The sequence below is a fragment of the Solea solea genome, chromosome 13 (genome assembly GCF_958295425.1).
Source record: "Solea solea chromosome 13, fSolSol10.1, whole genome shotgun sequence".
In the NCBI taxonomy this organism is placed as follows: Eukaryota; Metazoa; Chordata; class Actinopteri; order Pleuronectiformes; family Soleidae; genus Solea; species Solea solea.
This window is the reverse complement of record NC_081146.1, coordinates 23,478,361-23,497,168: the sequence shown is the minus strand read 5'-3', so window position 1 is coordinate 23,497,168 and position 18,808 is coordinate 23,478,361. Positions and strand designations below refer to the sequence as shown.

At 41.0% G+C, this 18,808-nt stretch overlaps 1 protein-coding gene across 2 annotated transcripts; it reads left to right on the top strand.

The window, feature by feature from the left end:
* Positions 1 to 2,034: 2,034 nt before the first annotated feature.
* On the top strand, positions 2,035 to 18,179 carry LOC131471968 (soluble guanylate cyclase 88E-like). Of its 2 annotated transcripts, none has more exons than XM_058648805.1 (17): positions 2,035 to 2,285; positions 3,627 to 3,800; positions 3,960 to 4,092; positions 4,439 to 4,613; positions 5,661 to 5,752; positions 6,656 to 6,913; positions 6,992 to 7,136; positions 8,317 to 8,442; positions 8,552 to 8,672; positions 9,935 to 10,064; positions 11,069 to 11,215; positions 12,072 to 12,218; positions 12,482 to 12,638; positions 13,529 to 13,638; positions 14,094 to 14,183; positions 15,583 to 15,701; positions 16,191 to 18,179. In XM_058648805.1, the coding sequence occupies exons 2-17, from the start codon at positions 3,673 to 3,675 to the stop codon at positions 16,564 to 16,566; spliced, it is 2,454 nt and encodes an 817-aa protein (XP_058504788.1). In that variant the 5' UTR covers positions 2,035 to 2,285; positions 3,627 to 3,672; the 3' UTR covers positions 16,567 to 18,179. The 2 variants fall into 2 exon arrangements, with proteins under 2 accessions (XP_058504788.1, XP_058504786.1); XM_058648803.1 differs by having other exon boundaries at positions 2,036 to 2,285; positions 8,314 to 8,442.
* Positions 18,180 to 18,808: the final 629 nt, after the last annotated feature.

Genomic DNA, 18,808 nt, shown 5'->3' with positions numbered 1-18,808 from the left:
CTTGTCCAGTCGCCCTCCTGTCTGTGTCAGCACATTTGGTCCTTGAATTTGAGGGAATTTGGTTCTGGAAAGTCCTGGAAAGTCAAATTATATCACCAGCACCTCCTGATTTGTGCTCTTGGCGACATTTGACAGTTGAATTTTGCATTTTCATGTAGAAAAAAACCAAGGGGGATAATCACTGACGTGGACTAGGACCAAATCCAAGGCATGGCAGGGCCTATAGTAATAATAATAATAATAATAATAATAGATGGACCCATCTTAGTCCTGGTCTTACTGTCAGTCCCTAAAAGTCTTGGTCTTGGTTACACTGTGGTGTAGGACCACTTAACCCATAAAAAACACTCATGCACGGTCAGCGGTCAAGTCAGACAATGCCACAAAACAATGATTTGTTGATTATACGGAGGCTACTAGTTGATTTGATATTGAAAACAACACATATGTCGCAGGCAGTTTGAGAAACACTGAAATTAAAACACTGACATTTTAAATTTTAAAACATATGTTACTTGCTTGTCACCTCGCGGACCACTAGGGGTAAAGAAAATCAAGTTATTGCGTTAGTCCGACTAAAACCGGACTATTAAAGTACATGGAAACTTAAGAATTTCTTCGAAAACAGGTCTTTCAACAAGGAAATTGGACGCAGTCGAACCTGTGCAACATCTGCAAATATTAAAACTTATTCACATATAAGCACATAGAACAGCATGTATATGTTTACTTGACTTAATGTAATGTAACCGTGCATGTAAACGTAGTGACTGTGCCTGGAAATTGTTATCATTGTCCTCCTTTCCTCAAAAGTGCCACAAGCAGTCGAACAACGCAGCAAATTAGCATCATAATGTGGGATCAGAAACACGAGCTCACACACACACACACACACACACACACTGTGTCTATGGTTTCCACAAACGTACCATGGCAACATACATGCGTACGATCCCGGCAACGGAGTCGGGACGAAAAAAGGAAGCAGAAAAATCCATAGAGGACGCAGAGAGGCAGGAAGCTCATTATCACACAGAGAATGGGAATTAAAGGCTAAAGCTGCCGACACTCTTTTGTTTTCCGGGGCTGATTGTAGGTGTGTGTGTGTGTGTGTGTGTGTGTGTGTGTGTGTGTGTGTGTGTGTGGACAAAGTAATTCTGGCTTTTCTTTGGGTTTCATTTTCTTAATTAAACCTGTACATGATATGAACAGGACTCCCAACCTCCCAGGTCAGAATTTAAATATGAAAAAAAACCTTCTTTTTTTTCCAGAGCTGAAAACCTAATCACGTGTTTGAATGAATGAATGAATGAGGAAATGAACGAGATGTGTTTATTTTGTGGATGGACAGAAATAAAATGCCACAGATGTCATAAAATGACAGAATGTTTTTGTTTATTTTGTTTGTTTGTGTTTTTTTTTGCCTGTGGTCAGAGCAGAGTCACACATTTTCTATTAATTTTTAATCAAATTTCCCTTTAGTGGACGTGTTGGATGAATTGGCAATAAATCAGTGATGTTGTAACAGTGCCTCCTAGTGGAGATCAAGAGTTCTCTGCTCTGTGTGTGTGTGTGTGTTGTCTCTCTCAGGCCACACACGTTAAAAAGCTTCTCTTATGACAAAAGTGGCAGATTATGTAGTAATAATAATAATAATAATAATACAAATAATAAATGCACAGGTATTTCCTGTGAAAACAAACATTGTCACTTTTCTAAACTGCTGTGATTGGCTGTCGATGATGGCTGCCACGGCAGGAGGCCTTGGATGTTTTGATCAAAGCAACAAAGGGAACCCTTCAGAACGCTGGTCTCAGTTTAACGTGTGTAATTATGCAAATGTGAAGTAATTAGCCAAGAAACCTGGTGGCCCCGGTGAGCAGCAGCAGGTCAGCGTTGGATAATGAGTCTCACACTGTGTTTAACTTCATTTCCATAAGAAAGTCCCCCCAAAATATACAGTCCCAGCCTTTCACAAATCTCCTTCTTCCACACAAACCTTATGAATTATACCCAGCGCGTTTGCCAGTCTGCAGCCGAGCGTCTGAAGAAGGAGAGAGAAAATAGAGACATTACCTTCAGGCTTTTCATTTTCTGTGCTACCTGCCACAAACATGCCCCGGTGCTGCTATTTTGGCCCCGGTCACCTGTTGACCTGACAGACAAGTGTCAGGGGAGAGCGCACATGTCAGCTGCAGGTGGAGACTCTCAGCAGGGAGCGATGCTGTGGCGATGCTGACTCACACAGTTGGAGCCCACGATAACAGAGCATTGAGGGACTGCAGGTAAGGGGGCTTCTCTTTTCCAACCTTTGCACCATTCTCCTGTCCTTTTTGGTCTTTATTTCATATCTTTTTTGTACCACTATTTACTCGTGAGGATGAGGAGATGAAGAGCCACGTGGAGGCCATTTTACAGTCGATGTGTTTTCTTCTTTTTCTCCACTGTGCTCTCTTCTTAGATGTAGCTGGTGTTACATCTAAACAGCTATTTGCCTCCTCTGGAGTGAACAGTGAAGTCACTGTCGCCACTGAAAGCTTTAAAGAAAACAAGCCAAGTGTCTTTTTTAACCTCATTAGAAGAGTGAAAGTGTAGCTGCAGGCAGACGTGAGTTTTCTTTAAAACGCTTGACCTCTAATCTAAGAGGCTTCTCCACTCCTGTGAACTGAGCCTGTATCTACACTCATTAGAAGACAGTACCAAAGGTCTGCTCCTGGGTTTTGTTTAATGATTTCATCATTTCAAATCAGTTATACTTTTAAAACTCTGGACCCCCCCAGTAAAGGTGGTTGTTAGGGCTCAGTGACGTGGCTGAAAAACACGGTCACAGATCATTAAAAGTGACCGTGTTTTTCTTTTTCTTCCACAGTAAAAAGTGTAAGAAAATGTAAACTTTGTGTTTGAAAATGATTATTTTAATCTCACTAAATTAGGAGACGGTTACAAAGGTCTGGTCTTAGTTGATATACGACTAAGTGCACAAGATAAGATAAGTGAAAGTCGGGAAAATACTTTTAATTCTGCTTTTAAATGTATTTTAACTTGATTAAAAGACAATACCAAAAGTCTGGTCTTATTATATTAGTTATAATTTGGACGATTAGGGCTCGTTATAACACAGCAAGAGATTAAGATGTTCTTTTTCACATAAACCAGTTAATTCTAGTTCTACATTTCTTTATTTTATGTCATTAGAAGACGACCAGTTGTACTATATTTAAACTTTATTTAAAGTATTTACACACACACAGTAAATGTGAATATTAGACCTCAATAAAATGGCTCAAACACAGATTTCACAGGTGAAGTTGGTTTTTGAAACTTCAGGTATTTTCTCATCCGTTTTTACTCTTTAAACTCTTGAGCCAAGCAAAAGTCACTATTAGGACCTGGTGATGTGGCCAAAAGAACTTTTTAAATGAATAATTATTAATGATTGTCACAAACAAATATCACTTAATACAACATAGTTTGTCTTTTGCTCCTGAGGGAAAGTAAAATAAATCTGTTTGTTGTGGTCTGAAGCTTCTTCATGGACATAAAACAACAAACTCTTGTTAAGCAGAAGTTTTTTTTGTCTCCACACTGATTATATTATGTGTCTCTCTCTCTCTCTCTGGCCTCAGTTGAGCAGTTAACCAAGGCATCACTCTGGAGGTTTCTCCACTGAAGATGTACGGCCTGTACTTGGAAGCAGTGAACGATTACATCAACGAGTCGTACGGCGAGGATGTGTGGAGGCTGATCGAGAACCGAGCAGAGATCCCCCACCTCAAGTTTGTCAGACATCAGATGTACAAGTAAGTTGTGGTTTAAATTAAAAGAGCAGTGTCATAATTATCTGTAATGTTCGATGTCTGTGTCTTTATTTTGAGTGTGACTGACTCTAACTGTTAGTTGTTTTATTTATTTATTTATTTATTTATTTATTTATTTATCTATGTGTTTGTTTGTTGCAGTGATAACTTGATCCTTCGGCTGGCTAAGGCAGCGGGCGAGGTCCTGGGGAAAACCCACGATGAGCTCATGTACGCCTTCGGGGTCTACATGGTGAAGAGGATCGGAAACTATGGATACGAGAGGATCCTGAAGGTGAAGTCACCGTCTCCTCCCACCATGTGATTGGCTGGCTGTTGGCAAATGTTGTGACTCACTGTGTGATTAATATTTCTGAGTAAACATACATTCATTTTTTCCCTCAAAATGTCCATCTGGACTTTTTTTTTGCTTATTTTAAGCATAAAAGGGCCAGAAAATCAGTGCTTTTGCCCATTTTATTCCAGAATATGCCTGCGATATGCTCGGTGTTAAAGGGTTTCAGACGTGACACGAACAGCAAATTAAAGAAGGAACACTTTTACCTCCAGAGATGTTAACATAGATTTCATATTTTACATTGAATATTGTCACGTCCTCAATGATACACGTTTGTTTCCAGGTGTTGGGGCGAAATGTGCGCGACTTCATCAACGAGCTGGACAACCTGCACGAGTACTTCCGCTTCTCCTTCCCAAAGGTGCAGCCGCCGAGTTTCTGCGTGGAGGAGGAGTGCGAGACGAGTCTCACGCTTCACTACCGCAGCACTCGCAAAGGTTTCACGCAGTTTGTCAAAGGTACGAAAGAAGCAACTACCTCAGATGTGTGTGTGTTTCTGCCCAATGCATGCTGGGATGGCCTTATTTGAATTTGAATGTGGATACAGATCAAACCAAAATGGTTTCTCCCTGTTTAGGGGTCAACACACAAGATTTTTTACACTGATACCCTTCCTGACACAATCTACTGAGGTCAATTTAAAGTGTCCACTTAACAATGAGCAATGGGGGTTGGGTTCCTTGCTGAGGAGTACCTGAGGCCTTGATCTGGCAGGGACACAAACCGGCAACCTTCTGCTCACAAGCCAAGTTTCCTCTCCACTTGGACATGGGCTGCCCCAAATCGGAAACAGATCAAATAGAGAATAGCTTACTAGTTCTAATTTAGAAGGAATAAAAATGTCAATATGTAGAACACAAGAATTAGGACAAGACGGAGCCGCTTTGGCGCCCCCTAAAGGCAGAAGCTGAAAAAATATCATCATAAAACATTTCTATATATCTACTAAATCTAATACTCAAGTAGATTTTATATTTATTTTGCTAACTAGTAGTAACTGTCTTTCCAAACTTGCCTGCATTCAGTTAATACTGTATATAACAATAACGGGATACAGAGAAAACTACTTCTTTTATTAACACTGCTTGTGCTTAAACAGCCCCTGACCCAGTATTTTTTTTTTATTTCTTTTTTTTCCCCATGAGCCGCTATAATCAAAATATATGAAAGTTCCATTCATCCTAATTTGGGACCTACATGTATATCAAGTATCAAACTTTTTTTTGTATTTTGTTTACGATTAACTACAAGTTTTAGTTTCGCTCAGTGAAGATTGAGGTTGGAAAGAAAACTGTATACATTAAGTTATGTGTAATTGTGTTCACTGTGGAGGAAATAGAGTACATTATCCAGGGTTTAGAAGTAAAAGAAATCAGGCAAGTGTAATCGATCGGGAGCAAACTCACAGAGACCTGTTTTCACTGAATTTTTTATATAAACTGACTTAACCTCAACACATCCATATATATACAGTATATTGTATATCATGTGTGTGACTCTTGCAGGGCAGCTCTCTCAGGTGGGACGACAGTTCTACAACACGGACATCGAGGTGGAAATCTTGTCCAAGGAGGAGACGGAGAAAATGACATACGTGGTACGTACTCAAAGGGCAAAGGTCACGCGGCCGAGCGTCTGACTTTTTCCAAAAGTGAAAAATGGACAAAACTGTCGCGCTGATGCTGCGGCAGTTAAAGCTCGGGTCCGTAAGTGTGGAGAAGCTACAGGGGAGACGTCCCATCAGCTGGTTTGTCAAGCTCCGCCCCTAAAAAACATGCCCCTTAAACTCTGAGTATCGTCTCTGCTTTAGCGATACATGTCACAGGTAGAAACATTTCCAACTGCATTCAATTTAGTTCATTTTTCTCTCGTGGTGGTTATCAGTGGTTTTAGAATTTAAAAATGATTTTCCTGAGTGGGAAAATCCACCACCTCAAGTTCGTCACCATGCCATAAATGTCTTTTTAAACACACCTGTGACATCATAGCCTCACATCTTTGAACCAAAATGACAAAGTTATCTACATGTCCCTGTGATAGTGTTTCAGCAGCGTTATGACAACCGTTACCCGGTTACGGATGTGGTGAAGCTATTTGGCACCGTCACTACCCTCATCTGTTCTGGAAACCTGATTTGTGCTACACATGAGCAGCCTGTGACTTCCTGTTGTAGATATATAGCTTTATGTCGGTTGTGGTTACAAAAGAAGAAATGCTTACACTGACACTTAACGTGTATTACTACACTACTAAATATTAATAAGAAATACACCGTTATTTTATATAAAATCCCAGTAACTGCTGAGTAGCGACAGGCACAAAAACTAACCGTGGAAAAAAATGATCATGGGTTTTCATCATAAAATCGATATGCTGTCCAATGGATAGATACTGAACACTATCAAAATAAAGTTATACACCTGACTTACATGTAACCACTGACTCTAAATCGTGTTTCATGATCAACATGTCAAAATGTCGTCTTCACGTTCTGTTCCAGGTTTACAAGATGAACTTTGACAACGCGGCCTTCAAGCACCGCATGCCGCAGCAGAAGACGGCGCCGAGCTACGAGAAGCTGCCGATGAAGCGGGGCATCTTTTTCGACATGTTCCCGTTCAGCGTCATCTTCCGCCGCGACATGACCATGTACCGCATCGGCGACGGCCTCAAGGAGGTCTTCTCCGACCTCCAGGGCAAGAAGGTCAACGAGGAGTTCACGCTGGTCAGACCCATGCTGGAGTTCAGCTGGGATAACGTGAGTGCTGAGCCAAGGGACGGCTACACACCCGCTCACCTCTGTCCTGTCCTCATCCTTTTTTCTTTTTTTTTCCAGATCTACACCCATTTGAACAACGTCTTTGAGCTGATGTCGAGAGCAGTGGTGGAGAGCAAGCAGAAGGTCAACATCCCGAAACTGAGCAAGGAGGAGCCCGAGGAGAGAGAGGAGAGCGAGAAGGCAAAGAGGGAAGAAGAGCGAGGTACACGTTGAAACGGCATTCATTTCACATGAATGGGACAGAAACTTGTCCCTCGATCACATACTGTATATCTCTGTGGTTAAATAAATAGAAATATATGAAACATTCAGGCAAAAATGAATGTCAAACTGAGTGAGAGGTGAAATCAAAAACACCTTAAATATGATTTAAAGATATAATATGCAACATCTTTGCATTCAAATACCTAAAAATGGGATGTCGTCTTTTATGACATAATCCACTGCTGGAGTGAGGAAGGAAATATTTGTTACTGCTGCCAAAGCTCCTCCCTATAAAGTGCCAATGCCAGCAAAACAACAACTCCCATGATCCCACGCTGTTTCCTGACCTCATCAAAGTTGGTTTCTTGCTATTGTTTTGACCTCGAGCGACCTCTATTATCTGATACCAATATCAGCCCAATACCATCATTTTACAGAATCACGCTCATCTTTTCACCTTTTTTTTTTATATCTTAAATGAAGTGGACCTAGCGTAGATCAGGGGTGTCAAACATACGGCCTGCGGGCCAGGATCAGCCCACCAGAGGGTCCAATCCGGCCCGCGGGATGATTTTGTGAAAATGTAAAATCAAATATTATATATTTTCAAGAATTCTAGGTTGTTCATCATACGTTTTGTTAAAAAGATACTTCGTTAAATGTAAAACAAAGGGAAACATTTTCTGGTTCTGGTTGTTTACCGGTTATTATGCGATTATAGAGTTCAAATTGTGACTGCAGACGTGTGCCTTCCACCCTCACATCCTGGTCACATGACCAGCATAACTCTAAACGTTGTGCTTAGTGAAGCATTTATGTGATATTTAAGGTTTTCAGAACACTGATGCTGAATAATGTGTCGCCTCATCCATGAATTCAACAGACAAATACCGGAACTGAATCCGAACTTTTTTCCTAAAAAACAATTTTCCATTCATATTTTTGATTTTCATGCATAAAGCAGGAGAACTGAATTTATAATGCGCTGATGAATTTTGCAGATGAACAAGGCTGTTCTCCTAATGGGGGAACTTGGAATTCACCGCGCCATCCTCACTTATTCATGCAGTCGTTAACTCTCATTCTGCCTCATCTGGACTCATGTGTTCTCTCTCTCGCTGCTGCTGCTGATGCTGCTGATGCTGCTGCTGCTGCTGCTGCTGCTCGTCCTCCAGCAGAGGCAAAGGCAGTGGAGGAGATGAAGGACACAGACCAGGAGTACAGCAGCGCTCCCACCCAGTACAACAGCTCTGCCAACTCTGGAGGAGAGGATATTGAACTCCTGGCGTTCCAGACTGTTACTGGTCAGAACACCGGCTGCCTTTTTAAAAAACATTTTTTAACGATTTAAAAATGTTTAATCATTTCATTTCACTTCTTGCGCTGCTAAAATTTCTTCCTGATTATTCTCAGGAAAATGTAGCGAGACCATATTCGAGGACATGCGGGAGCCTCCGAAGAAGCCTCTCCATCTGAAGGGCCAGATGAAGTATGTCCCTCAGTGGGACTCCCTCATCTTCCTGGGGACGCCCATGTAAGTTCACAACTATGGAAACTCTGGAAAATGTCCTAAAGACTGGGTCCAAGGCACTTTGGTGCCCTCCTGTCTCCTCCATCCACTGCCACCCGACACACACAGCACAAACCATGTTTTAAGAAAAACAAAGCTATTTTTCCATGAAAAATTTAACACATTACACATTAATGAACGAGTCATAAAACACTATATAAAATCGTAGTGAACAGTGACGTTTACAAGCAAAATGTACAAAAAAGAAAAAAATACTATACTAATACATAGTAATGAATAATTAGTAAATGGTAATAAAAGTAATAAATAAAGATAATGGTTAAATAAACAAAACAAAGTTTCATTACAGAATTTTGACGCATTTGGACTTCCATACACTCTCTTTTTTTATGGAGTGAAATTTCTTTATTATTTATTTATTTATTTATTTTGCAACCCAAACTTGAAGGATTTGCAAATTTACAATAACAAACAGTGCAACAAAGGTGTAAATACCTGAGAAACTAATGTAAATATCACCTTAGATGCTCTTTCTTGCAATTGTAGAAACAAATCTTGGATCGGTTATGTTAGTCTGATATGTAACCATATATGTTTAACTGTAACAAGTAATACAAAAAACACAAATGTCTCTCAAACCTGCATCTGATGTCTCTTATGCAGTTATACACAGTATTTTCAATATAAAATACGTAAAACAGGTAATCAAGTAACTGTTGGATGGAAAAAAAAAGTTTTAGTGACTTTTTTTTTGGTAACGTTTCTAAATTTAGTCAACCTGCAGTAATAAATACACTCTGGGTGCTATATTTTGGACCAGCACATGAACTCATACTGTGAGCGTCACATATTATTTACCATACTGTGAGACTGAAACAGGCCCTTAATTAGAGATATACTGTACTGTACACACAGCGAGCACAGTGTTTCTAATTTAATAGTTATGTGAGAAGTCTTCCTGTTTCTCTGATCCGCTCACATATGTTACAGTTGCTTTTGTCTGCTGCTCGTATTAAAAATAAAAACTCAACACTTCCTCCATATGTTTCACACCCAGACATTTTGGGTAAGTTCAGGATGCAGAGCCTCGGTTTCTCACGTCTTTTCTTCTGTGAAACACAAACGGAGTGTTAGATTTCACTTAACCGAGGACAAAAACAGACACACAGTATTTCTGCTGAACTCTTAAGAGCTTCACAATGTTCCCGTTGTGTGCTGTTGTCAAAAGCCCTTCTCTCGTGTTCCGTCTCCCTGTGCCGTTGCAGCATAGAGACGGTGGAGGACATGATAAAGATGGGTGTCTACGTGAACGATCTGAACCTGCACGACTCCAGCAGAGAGCTGATTCTGGCTGGGACGCAGCAGTCGGCTGAGCTGCAGCTGGCCCTCGATCAGGTGAAAGAAGAAAAACAATAAAACTCTCAAGATACAGAAAGTCAATGCCAACAGCACAAACTTGTTTATTAGCAGTGTTTCCCCAAAGTTTCTATTTATAAAGATGGCAAACTGTAGATTGTGCATAAGGTAGCAACAGATTCACAGCCATATCAGTAACTCCTAATGTTGTTTTGAATTGGTCATATGTTCAGTGAATTAATTACAACTTCATTGTATGCATGTTATTTAAAGCTACACACAAAGATTTTAGTTTTGGGGGTCTCGACCCAGTCTTACTGCTACACTTTCTGGTGTCCACAGTTTAAAACACACAATTAATGCACATGCAATAAGAGAAACAAGAGTCATTCACTCAGTCACTCATCTTCTATCACTTGAGGGTCGCGGGGGACGCTGGTGCCAATCCCAGCTGACATAGGGCGAGAGGCAGTGTCACAAGAGACATTAATCAGAATATACATTCAATTATTTAGTCCACAAAAACAAAACCAAAGCAAAAACAGACAAAAAAAATGCAGCAAAATAAACCATACATAAGGTATTCACCATGTACACAAGTGTCAATCATATTATACATAGTAACTAGTTACTAATTTGCTTTTTAAAATGCTGAGTTCTTTTTTAATTGAATTAACAAGTTTGTTATTTGCCTATAAGGTAAAAACAAAACAAAAAAAAGAACTGACCTTGTGTTTCCTGTTATACGATTCTAAATTAATTAATTCAGCTTGTTCTCAACAGCCATAGGATATTATTATAATAACATTTTACATTGAGTGCACAAAATGTAAGAACTGTCATTTCTCTCTATGAAGCCGTCAGCCAGGTGAGTCCAGGTGAAAGCTCTGCTCCCCTATTGAGTTCAACCACTAAATCCACTTCAGTCACGCTGGAGAGATGTGGATTAAAGAGATTAAAGAAGGCAAAGAGGGATTTTTTTTGGCTTTTAGAGAGGTGAGACTGTAACCATCGACTCCTGTGTCCCGTTTCCAATCCTCTAGGAGCAACAAAAATATGCTCAGCTGCAGGAAATCATCAAGAAGCTGGACGAAGAAAAGAAGCGAGGAGACTCTCTGCTGTACGCCATGATCCCTAAAGCTGTGGCCGACCGCCTCAGGAAGGGGATCACTGCACTGGAGACGTGCCAGGTACAAGGCAGTGGGTTTTCAAGACGGGGATGGAGAGGTTTACGCAGGAAAAACCACAAAATGTGACGGCATCAGTTTCTCAGAAAATTGCTCTCACTGCTTCTGCTTTTTTTTTAAAAATGCTTTTGAAGTTCTACTTAAATTATGCTGTGACCACAGCATCCAATTCACTCATGGAGAGCATGTGTCCTTCATCTCTAGTACTTTTCATTTTGCCCTGACTGACTCAACAGGTCACCGATCACTGTATGTAGCCTTTAGCCTTTAGTTAGCATCGAAACTCTCAAAAGGTTTAGTTTGTCCATTGTTGACCACTGTAAAAAGATGGTGGTCCAAAATGGCGGCCACTGTAAAAACACTTTTGTCCAAAATGGTGGCCACTGTTAAAAGATGGTGGTTCAAAATGGCGGCAACTGTAAAGACATATTGGTCCAAAATGGTGGCCACTGTTAAAAGATGGTGTTCCAAAATGGCGACCACTGTAAAAACATATTGGTCCAAAATGGTGGCCACTGTAAAAAGATGATGGTCCAAAATGGCGGCAACTGTAAAAACACTTTGGTCCAAAATTGGTGGCCACTGTAAAAAGATGGTGGTCCAAAATGGCGGCCACTTTAGAGCTGATGCTGCCATTTCTGCCAAAATGTAAATAATTTCACTTAAATCTTACACACAAAAAAAAACAATTCACCCTGAGATGGTACAAAATCCTACAGACTGTTGCTTTAAAGCCAAAATATGATCAGTACATCACAATAGCATCCTCAGAGAAACCAAAGTAAACAAAAATAAACGTCTAATTTACGACAAGGAACATGTGACTGATAAACTAAATGGCACAAACTGTGTGTTGCAGGTTTTCCCAGACGTGACCATCCTGTTCAGCGATGTGGTCAAGTTTAACGAGATCTGCATCCACATCACACCCATGCAGGTGGTGGACATGCTCAACGAGATCTACATCGTCTTTGACACGCTCAGCGAGAAGCACAACGTCTACAAGGTTGGGCCGAGAGAGCAGAACACTCAGCAGCACCAGTCTATGCTAAAACATTACAAATAAAACTATGTTTGTATGTAACTTGTGGGCATTTTGACATATACAGATATATATACATATTTCTGTTTTGCTCTTTTCTTGCAAAGAAGTCAACGTTTTCTCTGTTTTTCTCAGGAAGGAAATGTTTTCAATTGGTAGAAAAACTAAACTTGAACTGGAAATGTCAATTACTGATCTACGAATCATCTCCCTCCAAACCTGTCCAGGTGGAGACGATCCGCGACGCCTACATGGTGGTGGCGGGCGTTCCCAACAAGACCACGTTTCACGCTCACCACATCTGTGACATGGCTCTGGACATGCTGAGCTCCATCGACCACCTCAAAGACCCGTCCACCGGGGACAATATCCAGATCAGAGTCGGTGAGTTCTTCTAACATTTTTGGTAGAGAAGAGACATTTTTCCCTGAAAACAAACCCGATGATCCAAGTACGGTTTCAGTAAACACATGAAGACACTGGTTCCATACTGCCACAAGGGGGCACTGCTCAGAATTTGACACAGTCTATTGAAGCAAACTGAACTGTACCAGCGATCATGATGTTATACTTGGTATATCGCAAACAATTTAAATTTAGACCATCTTCAGACCATTAGGCAGCTGGACCAGCATAATCAAGAACATGACCAATGTCAGTGCTGAACAACTGAGCAAAACAATGCCCTCCTGTGGACTGGATGTGCAATAGCAGGGGGGGAAAAAACTTGCAAAGACATGAAACCAATGAAAAACTATATATATATATATATATATATATATATATATATATATATATATATATATATATATATATATATATTGTTTAAAGACCCAAAATACCCAGCTCACAATATAAATAAGGCCAAGAGCAAATGTGGGCATAAAATGACGTTTCTGACTATTTTTACTGCCACCAATGATTATGTTGAATACCTGCACCAGACATTTCCAAGAGATATATATTTGATTAAAAATAATCACAGCTTCATTTTATGCACGTTATTTAAAACATATGCACATAAATCTTGAGAAATAATAATTACACGACCCACTTGGGAGCCCTGAGTCGGTCTCTGGGAATAGCAGTGTGGGCTACGGTTGTTTTCGTCAGCATTTTCCATTAGAAGAGTTAGATTTTGTGCAGACTGACATTAGGACCCATTCATAAGTTGGTGCTAATTAAAACGAGGGAATTTAAAAAAGGGAAAAGTAGTGCAAACGTGTTCAGACATTGGACGAGTATAAGAGCTTGAGTCGTGTTCCCTCTCACAGGTATTCACTCAGGTATGGTGGTGGCCGGCGTCGTGGGACTGAAGATGCCTCGCTACTGTCTGTTTGGCGACACCGTGAACACCGCCTCGCGGATGGAGAGCAACGGAGTGGTGACTACACTAACATATACATACATATATATATATATATATATATACAAAACGAGGCGATGCCCAGACAAATGTGCCTAATAATCCCCGGCAACTGCAGAAAATGACTGCATTCGTGATTCCCCTCAGTCAAAGTGATTACCACGGAAAACCATTTCCCCGTTTAATGACGCCACTTTGCTTTTAAGTTAATGCGTCGGGCTAATCACTTAGTTTGTTTCCCATTAGTTACAGTAATAAGATGTGTGTGAGTAATCTGTTCCATGAACGCAAATTAAAAAGCAGGCTTTTTATTCCATCACCATACAGTACATTCCCTGCCTAAAGGGAAACTGCTAATTTTAGAGTCCACTGAGCAAAACGCTTTCACTTTTAACCATGAGAACGTTCCGGTGCAAACAAATCCGGTGTTTCAACATCGAGTTTTGTGTGTCTGTGTGCGTCTGTGTGAGCAGGGCATGCAGATACACATCAGTCAAACCACCAAAGACCACCTGGAGCACGAGCCGTACATCATCGAGGAGAGGGGGAAAATCTTTGTCAAGGTGAGAGGTTAACTTCAGCCACATGCACACAACAAATCACCACATGCAGGCACACATTTGTTTTAAACCAGTCGTATAAATCTCAAACTTCTTATACCAAGTACCACCTGAGAAAATAATGAGCTCTCAGAATACAGTGGTAAATACAGTAGAGCAGTATTTCTGATTTTCCTCCAAGTACCACCAGAGGAATTGTGCGTACCACTGGTGGTACACGTACCACAGTTTGAGAGCCATGGGTTTAAACGATGGGTAAGACATTCCCTCTGAAGCCTTCTAATCTAACATCCAGTACACAAAGCAGCGACCTCATCAGTTCTGCACCTGCGTGAAAGGAAATTGCTTTTCATACCAGCAGAGTCGCCCCCTGGTGGTTTGTTGCTACTACTTCCTGGGCTACAATTTTTTTAATTTTCATCCGCTATATAATTCATTGTTGAAAAAGAGGAAAACAGGAATAACTATTCCGTATTTGATTACCCTGGTTGGTCATCACACAGACAGACTCATGTTAGCATCTTCATGTATATGAGCTTCTTCTGTCTTGACATAGATTTGTTTTGCTTGCTTCTTCATTTCTGGGTCTTTTCTTGTGTTGTCATGGACGATCACCGTCTGCCCTATGGCCGACCTTTGGGGTTAAAAACAATAAAGAAAACTAAATATTTCTTCCATCTACTTTTTCTTCCTTTCCTTCCAAAGCTTTCAAAACCATATTTTCACAATAACCAACTAAATGAAAGCCCTAATTCAGTGTTCGAGTTAGAGAAGGAAATATTTGCCAGATGTTTTGTAGAAACACTGTTGTAGCTCTGGAGACGAGAGAAGCAGGGTCAATCTGGAGGATTATTTTCATCTTCTTTGGTGCGTTATAGCTTTTGGGGCACGCAACGTAGCATTACTGCTCGCTTCCCTTCTTATTCCTAATTCCGTCTCTTATTCCTAAGTAGTTCAGACCTGATGTGAACCCGTTTGTGGTTGGGTGCAGAGCTCAGTGCTTTCTCTTCTTAAACATTTGGTATTGAAATGTGGATTTTGGGTTTAAATGGTGCTTATATGGGGGTGAATCTCTCGACTGCAGCAGGTCTGGGTCCATTTGCTGCAGTCTGGTGCTGTGAGGGGAGGATGGGATCCACAAATTGAAATAATCTAAACTCTGGCTGCTGTAAATATCTCGAAAGATTGAATCCCCGTCTTTTTTTTCAATTTTGAAATTGACTGGTTCTTTATCCACTGAGTGACATGTAAATAAAACCTTTCATGTTAGGTTATGTAACACTGGAAGCACTTTATTCCAAGAAGAGGTGCGTCGTCGCTGCCTGTGGCGGGAAACCTGCCGATCCGATTGTCCGAGGTTTTAATCCTAATAATCCAATTTTACTCTCCAAATATCAAACAGGGTAAAGGCTACATGAAGACCTACTGGCTAAAAGGAAAGAAAGATCTATCGTTCAAGACCCCGGCAGAGCTGCGCTACAGCAGTGAACAGAAAGACTCTGAGGACAAAAGCTCGAATGGGTGAGTAGACAAAAGAATAAGAAGAGTGAGCGTTCTAAGAATGGCTCTGTGGACTCACAATGCCCCCTGTTGATGCAGTTAGAGCTGTGCTTGTTGCTCCCTGCAGCACCAGGCAGCAAAGCAAACTGCTTTAGGTGCTTTTGCATGTTAGTGTCACAGACTTAGAGAGTAGAACATAGAAAAGGAAAGGCAAAAGAGAAGCAGATGAAGCTCTTTTAATGAGGTCCAACCATTGTTGTTTTTTTTTAATAAACAACAGTGGAACTACTGATAGACTTGCCTTGTGTGAAGGAATTCAAGGAAAACAATCCTGACTGAATGATGGTAAATGGTCCATATTTATAGAGCGCTTTTCTAGTCTCTATGAAGTTATGCCATTCACCCATTCACTTGCACAATGCATCCATGGGCAGCACATTTTCTGTCTTTCATAACCATATGACCGTAACGACAATCGCTGTGAACTCAACTAATGTGTGATTGCACCAGTTCCACGAGCAGCAACGCCAAACGCATGGCCTCCAACCTGAACATCACCAACAACGAGGAGCAAGCAGACAGCAAGCCGAGCCCCAGTGACCTGCCCCTCGACACCCTGCCCCCACCAGAGGCCGCCAACGAGCCGCCCTCCCATTCCGTCGAGCCTCCGGAGAAGGAGAAAGCCAAAAAGACTAAGAACTACAAGGGATCCAGGCTGGAAGTGCCCCAGGGAAACGCGGCGCCAGAGTCCTCGCCGCCAGCTGACGTGCTGGAGAACCCGGGTCCTTTACTGAACAACAAGAGGAACAGCTTCAGGCAGCAGTACGCCAAGCTGCCCACGACCCTGCCCCTGCCCCTGCGCAGCACCGCCTGCACCATTCTGTGAGAAGAATGAAAAGAAAATTCAAAATGTGACCAAGGTGTGAAGTCTGATCAGGGCCCAGACAAAGCAGCAGTTTCAAAATCCTAATGATTCTTGCTCACAGATGATCCACACGTTCATGTCGACCTGTCAAAACATCTTGAGTTAAATAAGAGTACAAATTTAAACAACTTATTTTTAAGCATTTGCCATTTACCGTGTACAGTTAAGAAAAAACAAACAAACAAAAGCCTCCAGTGAAAAATATGTCATGGAACAAACTTGCACATTTGAATTCAGTGGGTATGTGAGTGATATAGAAAGTGAGAAAATGCCTTTTTTTAAAAGAAAACAACACAACGTCTCCAACCACATGTACCGAGAATTCACAGGTTTCACAACACGCCTTCCTTATGTGGAGAAAAAAAAGGAAGTCCAACATCCTCTCTACACAGAAACACATGCAGGGAGAAACAGAACTGTGTACTACGTGTAACAGCAGCCGCGACCGTGCGGTTATTTCAGTTTCTCTTTATGCCGTTTCCTGCTGAATCAATCACTGGAATAACTTAAACTTTTGTGACGGGAATCATGTTAAAGAGTGACTGTTCACGTTTCTTTGAAGTGTGGTCGTACGACACAAAGTCCGCGCCGACTGTGCCGTGCTTTGCTCAGAACTGGCACGAGACAGGCAGCCACAGTCATTAGAGAGCATGGCTGCCGGCAGGGGCTCAAGGAAAAGGGGATTTTAGCCACTTAACTAAAAGCTCACCCCATAAAATCTACATCAGCTTAAGCGTATGCTCTCTTCTGGCTGCTTTATCTTGCTGTTTCTAACAGAGAAGTGAAATGTGTTTTTGCTTTGCACACCTCGCACCACAGTCCATTAACAAAATCTGCAATTTTACATCACTGCAGACAGGAGCTGTTGATCCACTGCTGCCTCAATTACTGGGTTAAAATGTGTTATTAGGTGACTTGTACGTTTGGAATGCTTTGTTTTGAATTACCTAAGTGACACAGGCGTACCAAATGAGGCAGCAGCAGACCAGCAGCTCCTGTGTCCATCATGAGCTAAAAACACAGATTTTCTTTGTGGACTTTGGTGTGGCAGAGTGAATGGATTCAAAAGTGACATAAACTTCAGTTTCCGTTTCTCATAGTAAGTAATAGTAAGATAAAGCACAAAATGTATTATCAAGGTAGAGTAAACCTCAGCTGGTCTGGATTTTAACGGATGAGTTTTTCCCGGTGTCCCCTTTTTGCAGCTATATTTAATGTCTCTATATTTACTCATACAACCACACCTCAAAAACCTTGAACTATCCCTTTCAGGTGTACAATGGCAACAAATTACAGGATGTGAACACTAGGGAAATTAAAGTGAGCCATCTTGTGACAGAAGAACAAACAAATTTGATTGGATGCTTCATCTAATTCACTGAGAGCAGACATCATGTAGGCTTGTTTTGTCATTTTCTTTCAATTAGACATAATTCAGAAAGTATTTGGATAGAGTTTCACACCGTTGTCGAAATGAGTTTTCATTCTACTCTCTGTATGTAACTGACTGCATTTGTTTCACTGTATGATAGTATGTATTTATATAAAAACTGCATGTACAGGCACTAAAAATACCACGTTTCTGTGTTTTTGTACTGGGGATATGAGTGTGTAGATTCTGGTCATCCAGTTCTTGTGTTCCCACTTATACCAATGGAGTCAAAACTAACAAAAACCCACTGTCATTTGTTAAACACTGGTTTAAATGTGGGTTTACATGGGTTTTTTTGGAGCAGTGGGCACGGGGTATACGTCTTGAGGCTCTTGGAGAAACCTTTCCAGTGTCCAAGAAAACTCTTATCCAATCAAGATCTAGAATTCCACAAAGAGGTAGACAAAAGCCAGGAAGTTAGCCGATAACGATGACATCACTGACAACAGCTTTAGACATTCAGATTTACACCAAAATTCAATCGGTTATTCTTTCGTCCATAGAACAAATGGTCTATATATAACACACAACGACCAGCTGTTTGTCTCAGACTTCATCACAAAATCCACACAGGACTGGGGCAGAAAAGGCTACGCTGTTGTGTTTGCTTCTGCAACGCTGTCAATCACTGTTCTATTTACTCCCAGAGAAGCCGAGCTTCCTTGGAAGTGATGTTTTTGCCGCATTTGTCCAATAGAATAGAATAGAATAGCCTTTATTGTCGTTATTTTGTGGACAACGAAATTTGGGTGCCACTCCCTTGGTGCAAAA